Source organism: Parasteatoda tepidariorum, chromosome 8 (genome assembly GCF_982258835.1).
Source record: "Parasteatoda tepidariorum strain Cologne lab strain chromosome 8, Ptep-v5.0, whole genome shotgun sequence".
In the NCBI taxonomy this organism is placed as follows: domain Eukaryota; kingdom Metazoa; phylum Arthropoda; class Arachnida; order Araneae; family Theridiidae; genus Parasteatoda; species Parasteatoda tepidariorum.
The window spans coordinates 30,353,633-30,372,766 of NC_141762.1; the positions used below are offsets into that span (position 1 = coordinate 30,353,633).

Consider the following 19,134-nt stretch of genomic DNA (forward strand, 5'->3'; position numbering starts at 1 on the left):
CGACCACAGTGCTGACGTGAAATATCCTCAGTGGTAGACGGATCATGGGTTAGAGTCTCCTTGTTGTCAAGTTAATAGTGGGCGGTTCTAGTGGTCTTCCTCTCTATGTAACGCAAATGCAGGTTAGTTCCATCAAAAAGTTCTCCACAAAGGCAAAATTTCTCCTAATACTTGATCCAAGAGTTCCCTTTTCTTCAGGATTGGGTTCAAAATTACAAAACTGCGGAGTTGAACATTAGTAGTCGTAAACCCGAAATTTGGGTGGGCTGTTCAACGACTGTTATAAAATAATATAAAAAATGCTTTTTGAATAAATAAATTGTAATATTTATTTCGACACAAGTTTCAAAGGTAGTTCAATTCCAAAATCTGATCTGGTAGGTTGATAATTTCATATGGAAAATGTTCAAAATAATTGTTATAAGCATCACTATTTTACGCCGCATACCCAACAAATTTCGAAATTTGCAAGTACACAGTGCGCAAAATAAATAAATAAAAAATAAAAGCTAATACCCTAAATAACTACTTTTGATCTAATGATTGGATTTTCACGTATAAAGACTCAGTCTTAATAGTTCAAAGGCAGCCTTAAACATGTTAATTCATTTGTGCAGATGATACGAAATCATACGCGAAAACGTTTTTTCTTTGAATTAACATACTTTTTCTTACGACGGATTTGGAATTGCGAAACTCAAAATTTTCGTAATCTGGAAATATGATATGGAAATGAAAAATATGATCTCCATAGTTGAGGAAAGTTACAAACTACTGTTGGTCGAAATTTTGAGCCCCTTGCGTGTTTCGACATAATTTTGGAGGTATTGAAGCTAGTAAAAAAAATAATAAAAAATTTCACAGTTTTAAAACTGCTTTATTCATAGGTACTAATTTATTCCAAGTAAAAAAAATTTTTTTTGTGATTATTTATTATTTTTTAATAATTAAATTTATTAATAATCAAAATAAATTTTTTTACGCCAATTAAATAGACCTTATTTTAAATTAAGAAAAATAAATCTACAATTTGAGCGAAATCGGCCGAATAGTTTTTGAGAAATATAAAATTTAAAAAATGACACTTTTTCGAGTTTGCGAAATACACAGAAAATTAAAACAATAATAAAAGACCCAAACTATTGGACATTCCTCTGCCAAATTATTTGGACCAGCATTGTCGAATAAGTGGGTTAGGGCCGGGATAGCCTGGTTGGTAGGGCACTGGGCCCATGTCCAAGAGTTCGTGGGTTCGATCCCAACCGGCCGAAGACTCCCCGTGTAGTAAATGGTGACTGATGCACATTAATTCTGTCGAGTTGCAAAGTCCTCCATATTCTCATAACAAATCAATACCCCTGAGGGTACCCCTGAGGGTTTCCTTGTCTTCTGGATTGGTTCAAAAATACAAGGTTACGGAGTTGAACATTAGTAAACCTAAAATTGGGTCGGCTGTTCAACGACGGATATAAGAATAAGTGGGTCAATCTATCATAGAGAGGGAAAAATAAGTCAATCAAAAATACTATAATTTGAAAATTTTTAATTTAAAATCATTTTAATTTATTTTATATTCGGCGTTGAACAGCCAATCCGCTTTAATTTTACGATTATTAGTGCTCAATTTAATGAAAGTAAAGTATTTCTGCAACTGTCAGTCATGGGGCAAGGGGGTCATGGAGGTGAAAGCTCTACAATTTAGTGAGCAACAGCGCGACTGTGGCAATGTGGTCAACACTGCGCTCAGGTCGCCCATACTTCCCAAACAAGCAGCTCTTAGTTGCAATAAAATTGGCATTTTCTGATAAAGTGTAGACCAACAGGCTTTTATTAAAAAGACCGGCTTCTGTTCTGTTCATTTTTTTTTTAACCTTACTATTCACAATTAACACATGTGTGCATTTAAATTCAACTTACTGATTCCTATTCATATTCAGAAGAAAAAAATTGCTAAATTTATTATTCATCAGATATCTAATACTGCAGCAAATAATATATTATAACAGCTAATGTGATTGAAACAATCATTACCTACAACAAGTTACAGGGTGCGTAGTCAAATCTTTCAACAAAAAATAAGCACATTTTAAGAACTTTTTAAGCACTCAAAAAATATTTTTAAGCACTATATACATTAACAAAAGACAAAATAATTCTCAAAAACTTTACATGATCATGATAAAATAACTACTTTATGGCAAAGAACTCTTTTATTGATTACATTAGCCATTATAAAATAATCAATAGATTTTTTGGTTCGATATCAGAGGGTGGAAAATGAAGCCTGAAATTTAGATTATCTTGCAAAATGCTGCAGAGTTGCAGATAGTGCAAGAATCTCAGAACCCAGCTCAGTAGACGCACATGAGGACTCCCAAGTATTTCATCAAACATGTAACATGAGTGGTGCTATCATACGTTACGGACCGTCGGTACGCCGGAATGGATTGTGGATGAATGAATTGTGAAAAAGTTGAAAAGAACAATGTGAAAACCTCGCATTTGCATAATACGCAGCGAAAATCGACATGGTAAAGAAAAAAAATCTTATTTTCGAAAAGGGAAAATTAAGCACTTTTTAAAAACACCCCATGAAAAAAAGCACCTTTAAGGGCTTTTAAAATACGAAAATCAAAAATAAGCACCTTTAAGAACTTTTTAAAAACCCTACGCACCATGAGTTATATAATGGCACAGTGATTTAAAATATATTTTCTTGTCTTTAAGCTGTAGAAGTTTGACTTATAACTTCTTAAAGTAAAGTTTTTGTTTTCAGAAATGTTGAAATAAAATTTAAAACAGATTTAGTAGAACAATAATTGGTAACTTTGCAGAATACGTTTCAAAGTTATTGTTCCCAAGATTTGTTCCGATTAATTAAATACTTCATTGTTCGTCCGATTCAAAAGACCACATTCTGTAATTATATCTCTTTAAATTGAAAACAGAAAACCCATTCAGAGGTAAGCAATAAAATTCTTTTTTTACAAAAGAAAGTAACTTATTTAAGGTTCCCCTCTCTATGCTATTATGCGGTAAAGGCCAATAATAATCGTTTAAAAGGGTGAATTTAAATTTACAAAATAATTTAGTTCCACTAAATTTTATTTCTATAAGTAGAATATTCCATTAAATGAATTCGTCTGCTTTTAAAGGAATTTTCTTTGTAAAACAAACTATCTTTTGACCTTAACAAAACAATAACAGAAATGCCACAAACAACCATTTCCTCCCCCCTCATATTGCCTAGGAAAAAGTTTTTCCCCAATAATTCTTAAGATCCTCTGTAAGTGGCGCTCTGGGGGGAAGATCCGGCAAAAGGATTTGACGACTGTCTGTCTAGAGTTCTGCACAGGGCATTTTTCTGGAAAAAGTGAATGCCTTTGTCTGTATTTACGTGTTGTTGAAAGCTCATGAGGGCAGGGATCTTTGTGGTGGTGTTGTGTTTCGCTTTGCGCTGCAGTGATTTGTTTCCTCCTTGCTTTTTTTTTTAATAAAAAAAAAACATTTAGTTCCGCTTCCGTAGGGGGTTGGAAACATGGGGTATTTAACGCCCTGCAGTACTTTTACAGTGTCAGTTATCTTGATTTTATTTTGGATAATTTTAGTTTGCGGAAAAGGTAAGTCTAATTTTTATTTATTTATTTTTCGTAGATGTATGGTAAATTGTTAATAGGACAAATATTTTGTTGCATCTCATGATTCATTATTTAAATCACCGACTAAAATCAGTGATTTGAATCATCATTTTAATCAATCGATTTCTTTAAAATGAAATCATTAATTTAAAACATTAAATTAAATCAAAATCTTCTCTTGAAAAAAAAAGGGAAAAAAAGAATTTTTTTTTTTTTTTTTTAACTAACGCATGATAATCGTTACAAATAGGTGACTGATTTTATTTGCTTTTTCTATATTGTGCGTTTTCATTCTATTTACTGTCAGAATAATGCATTTGTAAAATATGTTTTTTTTTTTCGTTTTTCTTTCTTTCTTTCTTTTATTTAACATTTAACTGAATGTTCTGTAATGATCACGCTTAATAATAGATATTTAAAAATTAAGTAAAAAAACAAACAAACAAAGGGGAAACACATTAATTGTACTAAATTAATTTTTAAGCGAGGAAGAAACAGAAACTATAATCAACAAAACCTGTTTGATTGCCAGAGAAAACAGAGGGAAGTTAAAAGGCGATTGCTAAAAACACCTGCAAATTCATTAGCCGATAAAACTAGTTTTGAGGTTCTTCACCCCACTTTCCTCATTAATGATTCGTCATATTATGGAAGCGTTTTTGTCTTTTCTTTATTTAAATATTAATTTGCGACCGCTCATCTGCATCATTTTTCGATGTTATTTTTGTCGAAGATTTTAAAAATATATATTAAGAGTAGCCATTACAGAACACATTAATGAACAAATTATATTTTAAGGCGTAAAAGCGAAAGTTAAAGTTAATATCTTTTCTTAATTTAATGCAACTAATAACTTACTTGTATGTTATTTCTTTCACTGTAACACGTAATGTTGTGTTGAAAAAAAGCATAAAAAGCGTAAATCAATTTTATACAATATATCAGAAAAAGACATCAAAGAAGTGGTTTTTGGTGGGCCCCAATAAACTGAAATTTAGAATACTTCTACTAAAATTTATTTAAAAATTAAAATTTGGAATACTAAATTAAGGAATACTACCTTATTTATTGCATCAATACGAACAATATCACTTTGCTTTTATTAAAAGACAAAACGGGACAAATTATTTATAACATTTAAAAAATGCATGTTTGCAAAATAAGAATTAAAGCTTTCTTCGTTAATAAAATTATCTTTCATGGCAAATTTCTAAACAATTTTATTGTTGATAACCATTTAAATTCTTTACATCGTTTCAAAAAAGTCTTTAAGCTTTATTTAAAAAAAAAAAAAAAATAATTATAATATTTTTAAAGGAAACAATTTTTAGGATCCCTTTGCAGTAAGAAGATTTCATAAAATTTACTGAATTGAGTCATGAATAAAATTATCTTTCACTTAGTTTTCAGAATTTAGTCAAAAGAGTGATGGGGAGGGTATTGCACTTTGAACATCGAGACTTGCAGGTTGTTCACCTTTACTAAAATATACAACAAAATATAGCATTTAAATGATTTTAATTAAAGATTTAACGATGCTAAAATCTGTTGTTATTATTACGATAGAAACAACGGTAGAAAATAGTCAATAGAAACAACCTGATTCAAGATTAAAAATAATAATAATAATAATATTCCTACTTTCATTCTTTAAACAAATCATGATTTTTTTTTCATACACTGATATTTTAAAGGTAAAATAAAAATTGAAGCAGCCGAATTTAGTAATAGTTTATTTGCTAAGAAACGCAAGAAAACAAATTTATAAATAAATTAAGAAAAAAATAAATAGAATAAGAGGTAAAAATAAATAAATAAACTGTGGTGAAAATTAAGATTATTTACGAATCATTCCAAAAAATACTTTTAAAATTTGCTTTTTGGGGTATGGAGTGTTTGAAATTGTTAACATAAATGTTAACACAGCATCTTACCTTAAAAAATGCCAAGAAGTTTAATAGTTTTGATTATTATTCTATATCATTTTAGGTTAGCTTAAAAGTTTTACTGACTTAAACAATTTAGTTTAATAACTGTTCCAGTATAATTGTAAATCGTTTTTAATAAGACCTATCTTCGATTCAATAAATTATGAATGTCTGGTTTAATTAATTATAAACTTTTAAAAAAATGGCACATATTAGAATATTATTTGAAGATGTCTTACACGCACTTTGTGTTGTTGTTGTCATTTACAAATTTTAACACAAATTATGGTCATAATTTTCAAGGTTGAAATTATGATGATGGTAATGAATAATTTTAACCAGGGTAATATTTTAGAAGTTTTCTTAATTGTATCATTAAAATATTTCCAACGGTTTTGTACAGTAATAAACAAGTCCAGCTTTAAATATATGAAAGATTATAAACACAATTTGTCTATTTCAAAGACCACGATGCTTTGAAGTCGGTATCTTATGAATTATCCTTTTTTTAACATATTGTGATGGTTTTAAGTCATAAATATGTTAGAAGGTGCAATAAAGATGAGAAAACAAGCCTAACATATCAATTTGAATTCCAATGTGATGGATATATGAGAATTCCTCTGGCGCTGATGTGAAACAGAAAGTCGGAAAATTCTTCTGGAATTTATTTTTAAAAATGTTCTTGGAAGCACTGGAAATAGTTATCCTACACATTATTATATTTTTTTCAATAACAATTTGAACCCGAATACAAAATAACTATTGCTGCAAATATAGATTAAAAAAAAACTAATTTTCATGCTGTTCTCTTAATTAAAAAGTTAACTTATGAAAATTTAATAATTTCAAAAAGTTCTTTGCGATCTTTGCACCAGCGTTTTTCATGATGATTGCCGAGATAGGTAGCTCTTTTGAAATATAAAAATAAAAGCTGACATTCTCACGTACTGAGTTCCGGTACTTTTTACCGGAAAATCCATTTTTACCTATTATGGAACAAAAAATCTGATATGACGTAATTTTCACAGTAATAATAATCTTAAAATCATTGAATCACTCTAATTAAATAAATATTACTGTAAAAACGGATGATGTACCCAAAGTGCCGGTACTTTAAACCGTAATTTGATCCGGATTATTTACAGTATAGTAAAATAAATGTTTTTTTCTTCCTTTTTTAGCATTAAATGGGATTTTTCATTTCAACAATTTATCTTGTTTGTGCAAATCTTAGTTTAACACCCCCTACTACATTGTCAAAAAATACAGGATAAAATGACGGTATAAAGTACCGGCACTTTGAGTGCAGCATCCATAAAATCCCTTTTAACTGTAGAGTCCATTTTTACCGTAAATTATTAAACCGTAATTTTAACAAAATAATATTTATTTAATTCGAGTGATTTAGTAATTTTAAGGTAATCATTACTGTAAAAATCACTGTAAATCAGATTTTCCGTTCTGTAATATGTTCCGGAAAAAATGGATTTTACGGTAAGGAAATCGGCACCAAAGATGAGTATACTTTTTACCGTAATTTTTTACTGTGAACTTCTTTTATTTTGGTTCGTAACTTTATGTTTGTGTGTATATAATATTATGTGTGTGTATATTAATTTATGAATTCATGTATCACAGTAAAAACATCAATTGGACAGTGGTTGTTTATTATCAAATTTATGGAATTAAGTCTTCTAAATTAAAATTAACAGCTTGTGAACAGCGCAAAATGTCAAAATTATTACTTAAAGCTTTTGTATTATAGTGAGTACGAAACGTATGTTATACTGTATTTATTATTTATAGAAAAAGTATTCGAAATTAACGCAAAGATGCGAAGAAAGTATAAACGGATGAGAACTGAGTTGAACTCAAATGAAATGTGACGAAAAATTCTACAGCACAATTTTTTAACTAAATTTCCGTTCAGCAATTTTTTATTCCAAATAATTCTAAATAGACTGAACTGAGCGTAAGAGCTTTTAAGAGATCTCAAAGAAAAAGGGCAATAATTCATCATTTTTTCTCAGAATTGGCGGTTAGTTTGTAATCATTTCATTCGAAAATCATTTCCGTACTTTCTTGTAACATTTTTCAAGCAGATATTATGATTTATATGCTACATTTCTTGGGATAATTATTCATCTTAAATCGGATGGGTGAAAGATTTTCCGCAAAGCGCAGATTGATTTTGCTGCTTCTAAGGAACAATATAACGGTAAATAAGTAAATATTACGTTTTTTTTCTATATTGACACTAAAATAAATACTGTTATAAAGACTTTAACTATTCGGAGAAATTTGGGAGTCAATGATTTCTATGAAAATCTACCAATTTTTACGTAATTTGTACAAAATCTACCAATTTTTCGTTCTTCAGAAAAGTTTAGCGCAACTTTGGAATCTACATATTCTTCCGTTATTGAATTTGAATAATACAATGCAAAAACTATTTTAAATATGAGCAAGTATAAAAACAAAAAAAAAGCGCAATGTAAGGGATTGCTGATCAAATTACGGTAATTAGGACCAGCATTCAGGATACTAGTACTTATTACAGTAAAATCCATTTTTACCCTTAGGTTTTACGGAACAAAACATCTGATATACCATAATTTTTACAGTATTCATTGTAAAATCGATCTAATTTAAAAAATAATACAATAAAAATTACAGTATAAAATTTATCGGTAAAAATGAAGTTGACGGATGCTGCATTCAGGTTACCAATACTTTTTTCCTTAATTTGAATCTGAATTTCTTAGAGTACAAATTAAATTTTAAAAAAATGCGAATGTTCAACTTTATTTTTAAAAGTGTTATAATAAGTCACATTTTATAATATTATGATGATGTTATAAAATGATTTATGTCAACACAATATATGCTCTATAGTTAAAATCTTTTCGATTTAACAATATCTGTATTAAAAATTTATATTAATAATATATATTCTAGACCAGTGGCTTCCAACTGGCGGACCGGGGGCCGCATCCGGCCCGCGAAGCTTTTTTTTGTGGCCCGCGAGCTAAAATATATTTGCAGACAATTTTCGCAAAAAATCTGTTTGGGTTTAAAATACTTTTCTCGTTAATAAAAACCTAATTTCTACGTGAATAATTTCTTCTGTGAAATTTAACATATCAACGGTGCAAAAAAATTTGTTTCTCAGGTTTTGCATCCAAGAAAATATTTATTCAATTACAAAAAAATCGTGTATGTTGCTCTTTTTGTGGATTTTTTTGTATTTTGTGAATCTTATTTAGCATGTGATCAGAAATTTTCTCAAAGAAATTCTCCGATTTAACTTTTTGAAACCACTCATTTTGGACGAAAATATTTACGCACACATTTGTAAATTTTAAATTTAAAATGTAAATATCTATTCTCTGGTTGTTGCAGCAGACAAACCTCAATTTTCTCATTGAACATTTTGTGTGCTACTATGTAAGTTTTAAAACCAATCTTTTTAAAGTTTTATATCTTGGCAAATAGATATCTGTCGCACATTAATTGTTTAATACATAGATGCGCATTAAAGTTATTGTAGCCCGAATTTTTTAATAGGCAATCAAATATCTTTAAAAATCTACTTCTTATTTTAATTTGTAATTCAATACTTTTGTTTTGTACAACTTGGTAAAAATCTGACAGTAATATTTAATGTCCCTTCGAACATAAAATAGTCCTACATAAAATTTTGATAAAGTTTCGGCTCGCCATTTGATTTGTGTTTTTAATTGTGGCCCCCGGCCTCATGTAAGTTGGAAACCACTGTTCTAGACAAATATGAACATTTTTCAAAAAACTTTAACACAAACATATTAATATGGGAGAAATTTTAAATTGATACCTTGCCAAAAATTACAAAAAATTCGAAAACTGCCCAATCTAATGTAAAACACTACATGCTCAAGAGTCTGTTTTCGACTAAATAATAATAATTATTATTATTTAAAAAATTTTAATTAATATTTCCAAACATAAGGTAAACCAACCAGTGAAGGAACACTACCCAGTGAAGGAACATTTCATATATATTGATTAAAAATAAGAATTTGAAAGTTTTTCTTTAGATTGATTGGTAACAATAGCTTACTGCCAAACAATAGGTAGTCATCTAGCAATGTTTTGGATTACCTGGTCAAATAGACTTCTCTGGGAAAATTTTTGAATTTGTTATTATCTCTGCAACACCTTGTTTCTTTGAAAAAATTATAAGGTGAGTGTTTGTATTTATATGTTTGAAGTGAAATTAATTGCATGTAATAGCTTTATTTTTCTCACTGCGAAAAAGAGAATTCAAAATATAGTTATTGAAGTTACGTCTTATTTTTTTTAAAGCATCATAGCATAATCAAGTACTGAGATAAGGGGATGTTTATTCACTGGATCACCAAACGATGAAAAACCAGTGAAGGAACAAGTTTTCCTTTACTGGGTTTTTTTCTGAGTTAATGAAAATAAAAGATAATCTTTAACTTTCTTGTACCTTTAGTGATGTTCCGCATCAAAAGTATGTTAAAAATACAAAAAACAACTTCTAACCAGTGAGGGAAAAGGCATGTTCCTTTACTGGGCATGGATTTCCCAGTGAATGAACAGTATGTGTTACACTTTAATTTAGTTGACACTTTAATTTTCAATTCATGATTACAAAAAAAAGTTTACATTTTCCAAGTATTTATTTGTTATAATTTCAAGAATAGGCTTGTTTTTAAATATTTGTATGGCTTATAAATTCATAAAGAGCATTAAAAAATAACCAAAATTATGTGTTCCTTTACTGTGTGTTCATTCACTGGTAAGAGCTGTTCTTTCACTTGGTCTTCTTACTACTTGTTATTTGAACCTCCAAAACTTTAAAAAAATATTATGTAAGTACTCTACAATTATTTTTATATAATTTGCAATTAGTGACAAATATGTTGACACTGTCATTTAACTAAAATTACGAATTATGAAATTAATATGATTTTTTAAAAGGCAAGCGAAGCTTAAGTGTTTCTTCACTGGTTAGTTTCTATATGAGAATTTTTCAGAAATTTGAAAAGCACGTATCAATACGGGATAACTTTTTAAAATCATAGAAAAAAGCGAAAAATTATAAAAAAATTCGTAAACTGTCCTATTTCATATATGACAATATATGCTCCAGTGCTAGCTTGTTTTTTACTAAACAGTATTTATTAAAAAAATTTATATTAATATTTTTTCTAAGCATATATGAGTATTTTTAAAAAAATCGATACTCACATATCAATGTGGGACAACTTTTAAATTGATACCTTGTTGCAAAAAATCATAAGAAATTCGCAAACTGTTCAATCTCATATAACACAATAAATAATGCTCCAGACTTAGCCTGTTTTCGATAAAAATATAATTAGTTATAAAATTTATATTAATATTTCCAAACATATTTGAGTATTATAAAAAAAAACTGACTCGTACGGAGCAATGTGGGACTTCGTTGAAATTGATACCAGGTTGCAAAAAATTATAAACAATTTGTAAACTGTTCTACCTTTGTAACAAAATACATGCTCAAGAGTTAGATTGTTTTCGACTAAACAATAAATATTTAAAAAATTTGTATTAATATTTCCAAATATATATGAGCATTTAATAAAAAATTGACACGCACGTAGCAATGTGGGACAACGTTTAAATTGACACCTTGTTTCAGAAAATTATAAAAAAATCGTAAACTGTTCAATCTTAAGTAACATAATACATACTTAAGAGTTAGTTGATTTTCGAACATATATGAGCATTTTTTGAAAATTTGAAGCAAAGATATCAATGTGGGACAATGTTTAAAATTATATCATGTTGCAAAAAATTATAAAAAATTCATAAAATGTCCTACCTTTTGCAACATAATACATGCTCAAGAGTTAGTTTGTTTTCGACTAAACAATAAGTATTTAAAAAAAAATCTGTTTGTATTTCCAAACATATATGAACTTTTTTAGAAAATTTGAGGCGAAGATATTCATTTGGGACAATGTTTAAATTGATACCTTGTTGCAAAAAATTATAAAGTATTCGTAAACTGTCCAATCTCATGTAACACAATACGTGCTCAAAATTTTGTTTGTTTTCGACTGAAAAATAATTATTTAAAAAATTTATATTAATATTTCCAAACATATATGAGTATTTGAAAAAAATTTGACACTCACGTTTTAATATGGGACAATGTTTAAATTGATACCTTGTTGCAAAAATGCAAAAAAAAATTTGTAAACTGTCCAATCTTATGTAACACAATACATGCTCAGGAATTTGTTTGTCTTAGACTCAACAATAATTAAAAAAAATTATATTAATATTTCCAAAAACATAAGAGCATTTGAAAAAATTGACATGCACGTATACATTGATATTTACATTGACAATATTTACATTGATACCATGTACCAGAAAATTATTAAAAATTCGTAAACTGGTCTATCTCATGTTTCATAATACATGCACAAAAGTAAGTTTTTTTTTTACTAAATAATTATTTTAAAAAATTATTTTCATATTTCGTAACATATATGAGCAATTTTAGAAAATTTGATAGAAAGATATCAATGTGGGACAATGTTTAAATTGATAGCTTGATGCAAAAAATTATAAAAAATTCGTTAACTGTCTTGTCTTATGTAACACAACGCATGTGCAAGAATTAGTTTGTTTTTGAGTAATCAATAATTATTTAAAAATTTATATTAATATTTCCAATTATATATGAGCATTTAAAAAAAAATGGACATGCCTGTATCAATGTCGGACCATGTCTACATTGACACCATGTTGCAAAAAAAAATCGTAAACTGTCCTATCTTATGTAACTCAATACATGCTCAAAAGTAAGTTTCTTTTCAACTAAACAATAACTATTTAAAAAATTTATATTAATATTTCCAAACATATATGAGCATTTTAAAAAAATTTGACGTGCTCGCAGTAATGTGGGACAACGTTTAAATTGATACCTTGTGGCAAAAAATTATAAAAAATTTCTAAACTGTCCAATCTTATGTAATACATGTTTAACCAATAGTTTGTTTTCGACTAAACAATAGTTATTTAAAAAATTTGTATTAATATTTTCAAATATATATGAGCATTGTAAAAAAAATTGACACGCTCGTATTAATGTGGGTCAATGTTTAAAATGATACCATGTTGCGAAAAATTATAAAAAAATCGTACACTGTCTAATCTCATATGACACAATAAAAGCTCCAGACTTAGCCTGCTTTCGACGAAACAACATTTAATTAAAAAAATTATATTAATATTTCCAAACATATATGAGCATTTTAAAAAAAATTGACGCGCACATATCAATGTGGGACATTATTTATATCTTGTTGCAAAACTGTCCAATCTTATGTAACACTATACATTTTCGAGACTTTGTTTTCGACTAAGCAATAATTATTTAAAAAATTCATATCAATATTTCCAAACATACATGAGCATTTTTAAAAAATTTCACACACACATAGAAATGTTTACATTGACTAAACAATATACTGTCTACATTGATACCATGTTGCAAGAAATTATAAGAAATTCGTTAACTGTCCTATATTATGTATTACAATATACATGCTCAAAAGTCAATTTGTTTTCGACTAAGCAATAGTTTAAAAAAAAATTATATTAGTGTTTCGAAACATTTATGAGCATTTAAAAAAATTGAAGCAAAGATATTAATGTGGGACAATGTTTAAATTGATACCTTGTCGCAAAAATTATAAAAAATTACTTTACTGTCCAATCTCACATGACACAATATATACTCCTGAGCTAGTCTGCTTTCGACTAAATAATATTTATTAAAAAATTTATATAAATATTTTTTCCAAACATATCTGAACATTCCTAAAAAATTTGACTAGTACATATCAATACGATAATTTTTTTTTTCTTTTTAAAATTATACGTTGTAAAAAATTATAAAAGATTTGTAATCTGTCCAATCTAACATATTGTCAATAAGTAAAAATGACTTTTGATATCATTCAGGCGGGTCATAAAAATGTGAAGCAGTATCATGAATTGTAAAAGGAAGGTATGTTAATGATTTTTTTTTTAAATCCTTGATGTCTTTCTATAAATAGTTAAGAGTAGGACTGGGCGATATTAGAAATTATATATCGTGATATATCGTCAGTTTTGCATCGCGATATAGCGATGTATCGCGATATAGTATTTTTGAATTTCATTTACTTTAAGGCACAGAAAGTCAGATTTCCATCAAGACTTCATACGCATATTGATTTAAATCAATTTATAAATTTGAAAATATATATGTTTTGCTAAAGAAAGATATTAAATAGATTGACTAAGATGTACAAATCTTACTTAAAATATTTATTGAAAAAATGTGTGTAGATACAGAATGAAATATTTACACTTCTTTATCGTTTATAAGGTATAAGCAGTCTTAATTTAAGTTAACCCCTAAAACACCCTTAATGAAAAAAAATATTGTTATTAAACAAAAGCTGATTTTAAAATTTCAAAATATATTTTAATTAAAATAAAAGTTAGATTGACTGAAAGCCGAAGTTTAAAATTAAAAATGTTCGAATTTTAAACTAAAAAATAAACATAAGAATTGTAATAATTTCTTAAAATTTTCGTTCCCTGAAAGATTTCTCAGTTTAAAAATAAAAAGGAAATTTTATAAAGATATCTAGCTGAAATTATTGAAAGAAAATTTAAAAAATTAAAAAAAAAGTTTGTTAAGAAATTCATTATACACTTAAAACAAAGTGTTAAAAATATTTTTTTTTTTTAAAAAAGAAACTTTTTTTAACAAATCAATATTTGCTTGTACTATTATGCGTAAATAATTACAGAATTATTAAGTTCGATCGTAATGTTCAAATTCTTAATGAAGAAGTAAACACAAGTTTTGTTATATTTTCTAAAATGATCACGCAAATAACAAAAGATTTCTTAGTTTAAAAGTAAAAAAATAAATAAAGGTGAAATTTATCAATATACACTGGTTATCATAAATTAAGGAAAAATCACAAAAATAGCGATAACTCTTTCAAAAGTAAGCCAAACCGTGCAAAATTTGCATATGTTGTCCACTAAGAGTAGCTGAGTAAAATTGCAATATGCAAATTAGTGGCGCTGCACTCGGCTTACGTCATCTGCCTGGAGCATAAAAGTCCAAGTTTGAGAGAAAGCACACAAATTAAAAGGCCGCTAACGGCCCCAGGCGCCCAGTTATATTTCGATGATGATGATGATGATGAAGCACACAAATTTTACTGTGATTGCGACATTGAAAATCTGAGATAGCCAATTCGTAATAATGACCTCTAGGCATCATTTGCCTGAAGAACTACGATGGAGAGCCATCGGGAGACTAGAGGCAGGGCAGAGTCAATCAGAAGTGGCCAGATGGCTAAATGTGAGTCCATCTGTGGTTCATAGACTTTGGAGGCAATTTCAAACCACAGATTCGGCATCTAGGAGGTTCAGTCAAGGACGGCCAACTGTTACGACCAGTGCCGATGACCGATATTTGACATTAAGTGCACGCAGGAATAGAACCGCTACTCCGACACATCTTAGATCCTCTCTTGCTGCAGCCACCGGAAGGTTGGTGTCAACGTCAACTGTGCGCAGAAGGCTCCACGAAGGTGGTCTGTATGCGAGACGACCAGCCATTTGCGTGCCGCTCACATCACGCCATAGGAGAGACCGTTTGCAGTGGGCCCGACAACATGTCCACTGGACGTCAGATCAATGGAGGCCTGTTCTCTTTACGGATGAGTCCAGGTTTAGTCTAGAAAGTGACAGTAGACGTTATTTGATATGGAGAGAACCTGGGACCCGTTATCATCCATCAAACATCCGTGAAAGAGATGCATACGGAAGAGGCAGTGTCTGTGTTTGGGGAGGCATATCCTTAGGAGGGCGCACATACCTCCATGTCTTTCCAAGGGGAACCGTGAATGCTCAGGTTTATCGAGACAACATCCTTGATGCTTATGTGCGCCCATATGCCGGGGCAATTGGTGATTGCTTCCTGTTACAGGACGATAATGCAAGACCACACAGAGCTCGCATTGTTGATGATTATCTTCAACAGGAAACAATTACTCGCATGGAGTGGCCAGCTCGATCCCCGGACTTGAATCCTATCGAGCACGTTTGGGATGCTCTAGGGAGGCGTGTATCTGCCATCAATCCGCCCCCTCAGACCCTTGCCACGCTTGCAACTGCTTTACAAGAGCAATGGCTCTCACTTCCTATTGAACTGATAGACCGCATAATTGAAAGCATCACACATCGCTGTTTGTGCTGTATTGCTTCTAGAGGCAATCATATTCCATATTAAAGGTACTTTTTCTATTGCAAACCGATACTTCCAATTTGTTTATTTTATACATGTGCTAATTTCTATACTACTATTAATGTCTGATAATTTCTTTTTATGTTGTTTAATACCTTACTATGTGTTGTATATTGTGGGTAAGTTTCATAAAATTCCATGTGTAATTTCTTGAGTTATCGCGATTTTTGTGAATTTTCCTTAATTTATGATAACCAGTGTATTTACCTAACAGCATAGGAGCAAAATTTAAAAAATAAGTTCGTTAAAAAATTATTTGTATGCTTAAAACAAAGAGCTAAATAAATTTTAGGACAAAAATGCTTCTTAAACACTATTTTTATTATTATTTCATATAAATAATTAAATTAAATTAAATAATGAACGAACGAAAAACAAAGTAAGGCAAAGTTTCTTACTTAAATTCTTAAAAATAAAAACAAAAGAATTGTGATATTCGGTAATATATTTAGCTAATTAACTAATAATATAAAACGAAAATTAAAAAAAAATAATGATTTTACTCTCTACTCTAATAAAACGAAGTAGTAATTGATAAAAAAAAAAAAAGAAATGAATAAAATTCGCAAGCTTTTCAAATTCTTTTGAACAAATAAAGTTTATTGACTTATGTCCAAAAAATAAGTTTTGTTTTAACTTTATTTCTAAAAATAAAAACAACTCAAGATTTATAAATTTAAAATCAGTAATAGAAGCCCATTAAATTATTAGAAGTTTTATCCGAAAGGTTTTTAATAAATTAAAAGAAAAGAAAGTAAAAAAATAACCTAACAAATTTATTTACTTTGTAATTTAATTCCTTATGGGTGCCTTAAATTAGATTTCCGATAATTTTCACATTTAAAAATATAAAAAAAATTTTGTCAGAAAATAAATAAAAAACTTACCTAATTAATGAAGAAACTTTTCTTTATAAATTCTTTTCAATAATAGATTGCGTTCAGAACAAGGTTACGACGGCGATCACGAAGTTAATCCCATTGAAAATAATCGACAAGAAACGATTTCAAATCGCGAAGGTGCGAAAACGAACATGTGATAAAACGATATAAGGTCTCAAAAGTGATTCTGATTCTACCGCTCATTAGTCAAGGCCGTCTCAACATAACGAAACAATATCGTCTTCCACAGCGCGAGTTGGCATCGGAACGTAAGAGAAAGTCCTTGCGTGTATCGCTATATCGTTATATCGTCTTCTTCACTCGACGGCATAAATCAGATTTCTGATGCATCGCTTGGAATGAAAGTTGCTGTATCGGTTTGCCGATATAGGCGTTAAATCGATATGTCGCGATATATCGATTTATAGCCCAGTCCTAGTTAAGAGTGATATCTCGTCTTCCTATGAGAGGAACCGTGTTTGAGTCCCAACGATGGCTGGTCGAAGCATAATCCGCATTTGCTTTGCACCGACTATAGTGCTGATATAAAATATCCTCAGTGGTAGACGGATCATGGGTTTGAGTCCCCTTGCCGTCAGGCTAATCGTGGGAGGTTTTCCTCGCCATGTAATGCAAATGCGGGTTAGTTCCATCAAAAAGTCCTCCACGAAGGCAAATTTCTCCCAATACTTGATCCGGAAGTTTCTTTGTCTTCTAGATTGGGTTCAAAATTACAAGTCTACGGAGAACATCAGCAGTCGTAAACTCAAAATTGGGTCGGCTGTTCAACGACGGTTATAAAATGAAATATCTATATATATATTTCTCTTACACGGCGACAAAAAAAGCCTCATTACAACTCCCCAAATGATAATGCTAGAAAATCGACCAATGATTGCCACTAAAATGTCACATGCCAAATCTAGCTGAGGTGGCTCAACATATAGCGCTTTTAAAAACGGAAACTGAAATAACCAGCGAGCATTCTCACCAAATGTCAGCTATCACACTATCAGCTGCGGCAATCTCATACTATTAAGCTAGGCAGAAGTGAGTAGTCTTTGTCGATAGATCTCTATTTTAGTATTTTGTCGAAAGCGCTTTTTTCACGAATTTATATATTACGAATTTATTTGACGATTAATTATAGCCGAAATTTTAACCTTTTTAAAGAGATATCAGTTTTAGAAATTTTATCTTAAGATTTTATACTATAGCACATTTCTAATAGGTTTAACGAATTACATGTCATTTATTTGAATTCAAATTTATTTTAATGACTTAGTATTTACGAAAAAGATGTAATCTTTTTTTTTTTTTTAAAAAAAGTTGTTACATGGATTTGAATGCTTGTTTTGATTTCTTAGAATTTTGTGCATTTGTAATGTACCGAAGTTAGTAGCGAGCGAAGCGAGCTTGGTTTACGAAGCAAACCATATAAGATTGCGTACAATTTTCGGGGGTTGGCGAACGTTAGCGAGCAGGGGGCCCAGCCCACTAGTATGTAGTTAAAAGCTCTGATGGCTCAGGGCATAGCTTTCGCCTTCCAATGAGGTGAACCGGGTTCGAATATCCTCATGGGTTGGTGTCTCATTGCCTTCAGACTAACCTTGGGAGGTTTTCCTCTGCGTGTAATGCAAATGCAGGTTAGTCCCATCAAAAAGTCTTTCAAGAAGACAAATTTCTTCCAATACTTTATTCAGGAGTTCCCTTGTCTTCTGGATTGGGTTCAAAATTTCAAGGGCTACGGAGTTAAACATTAGAAGTTAGAAAGTAAATCCAAAAAAATTGGGTCAGCTGTTCAAAGACGGTTATAAAACAAAATATAGTTAAAGTTTTTTTTTTAAATTCATTTTGAAATTAAACTCATCGTTCGCAAATATTCTCTTATAGACTTCCTACCAATATCTATAACTCTTATCGTGCATCTCAAACTAACACTAATTACTGAATCTTCAATTATCTGAGTTTTCTAACATCGATATTTGGTGTCTCTATATAATTCTTTAACTGAATTCTTAATGATTTAGAGAGGCCTTTTGAGGAAAAAAAACTAGACCCCAAAACGTGAGTCACGACTTGCCCAAGGGCCCACTTTAGTTTCTTGTTTATGTCAGCGTGCACTACCGATAGATCGCACCTTTAGCGTGAATGATTTTGATAAATTGTTATTTTAAAAATCCGTTAGGTACCCGTTTTGAAACAGTAAAAATTAACCGTTTATTTTTTAGGCAATTACCGCTGTTGTTTCGCAATGTTTAGTAAATATATATAAAGAAATTCCACTTTCATATTGGCGA

General features: G+C 29.9%; 1 protein-coding gene across 1 annotated transcript in view; it reads left to right on the forward strand.

Moving 5' to 3' along the window:
• The first annotated feature begins 3,333 nt into the window (after positions 1 to 3,333).
• LOC107449971 (laminin subunit alpha-1) overlaps positions 3,334 to 19,134 on the forward strand; it is a 198,571-nt gene continuing 182,770 nt past the window's right edge. The window contains exon 1 of the mRNA XM_087150090.1: positions 3,334 to 3,620. Within this exon, the coding sequence (XP_087006216.1) occupies positions 3,539 to 3,620 (82 nt within the window). The 5' untranslated portion in view covers positions 3,334 to 3,538. The remainder of the gene's footprint in view (positions 3,621 to 19,134) is intronic.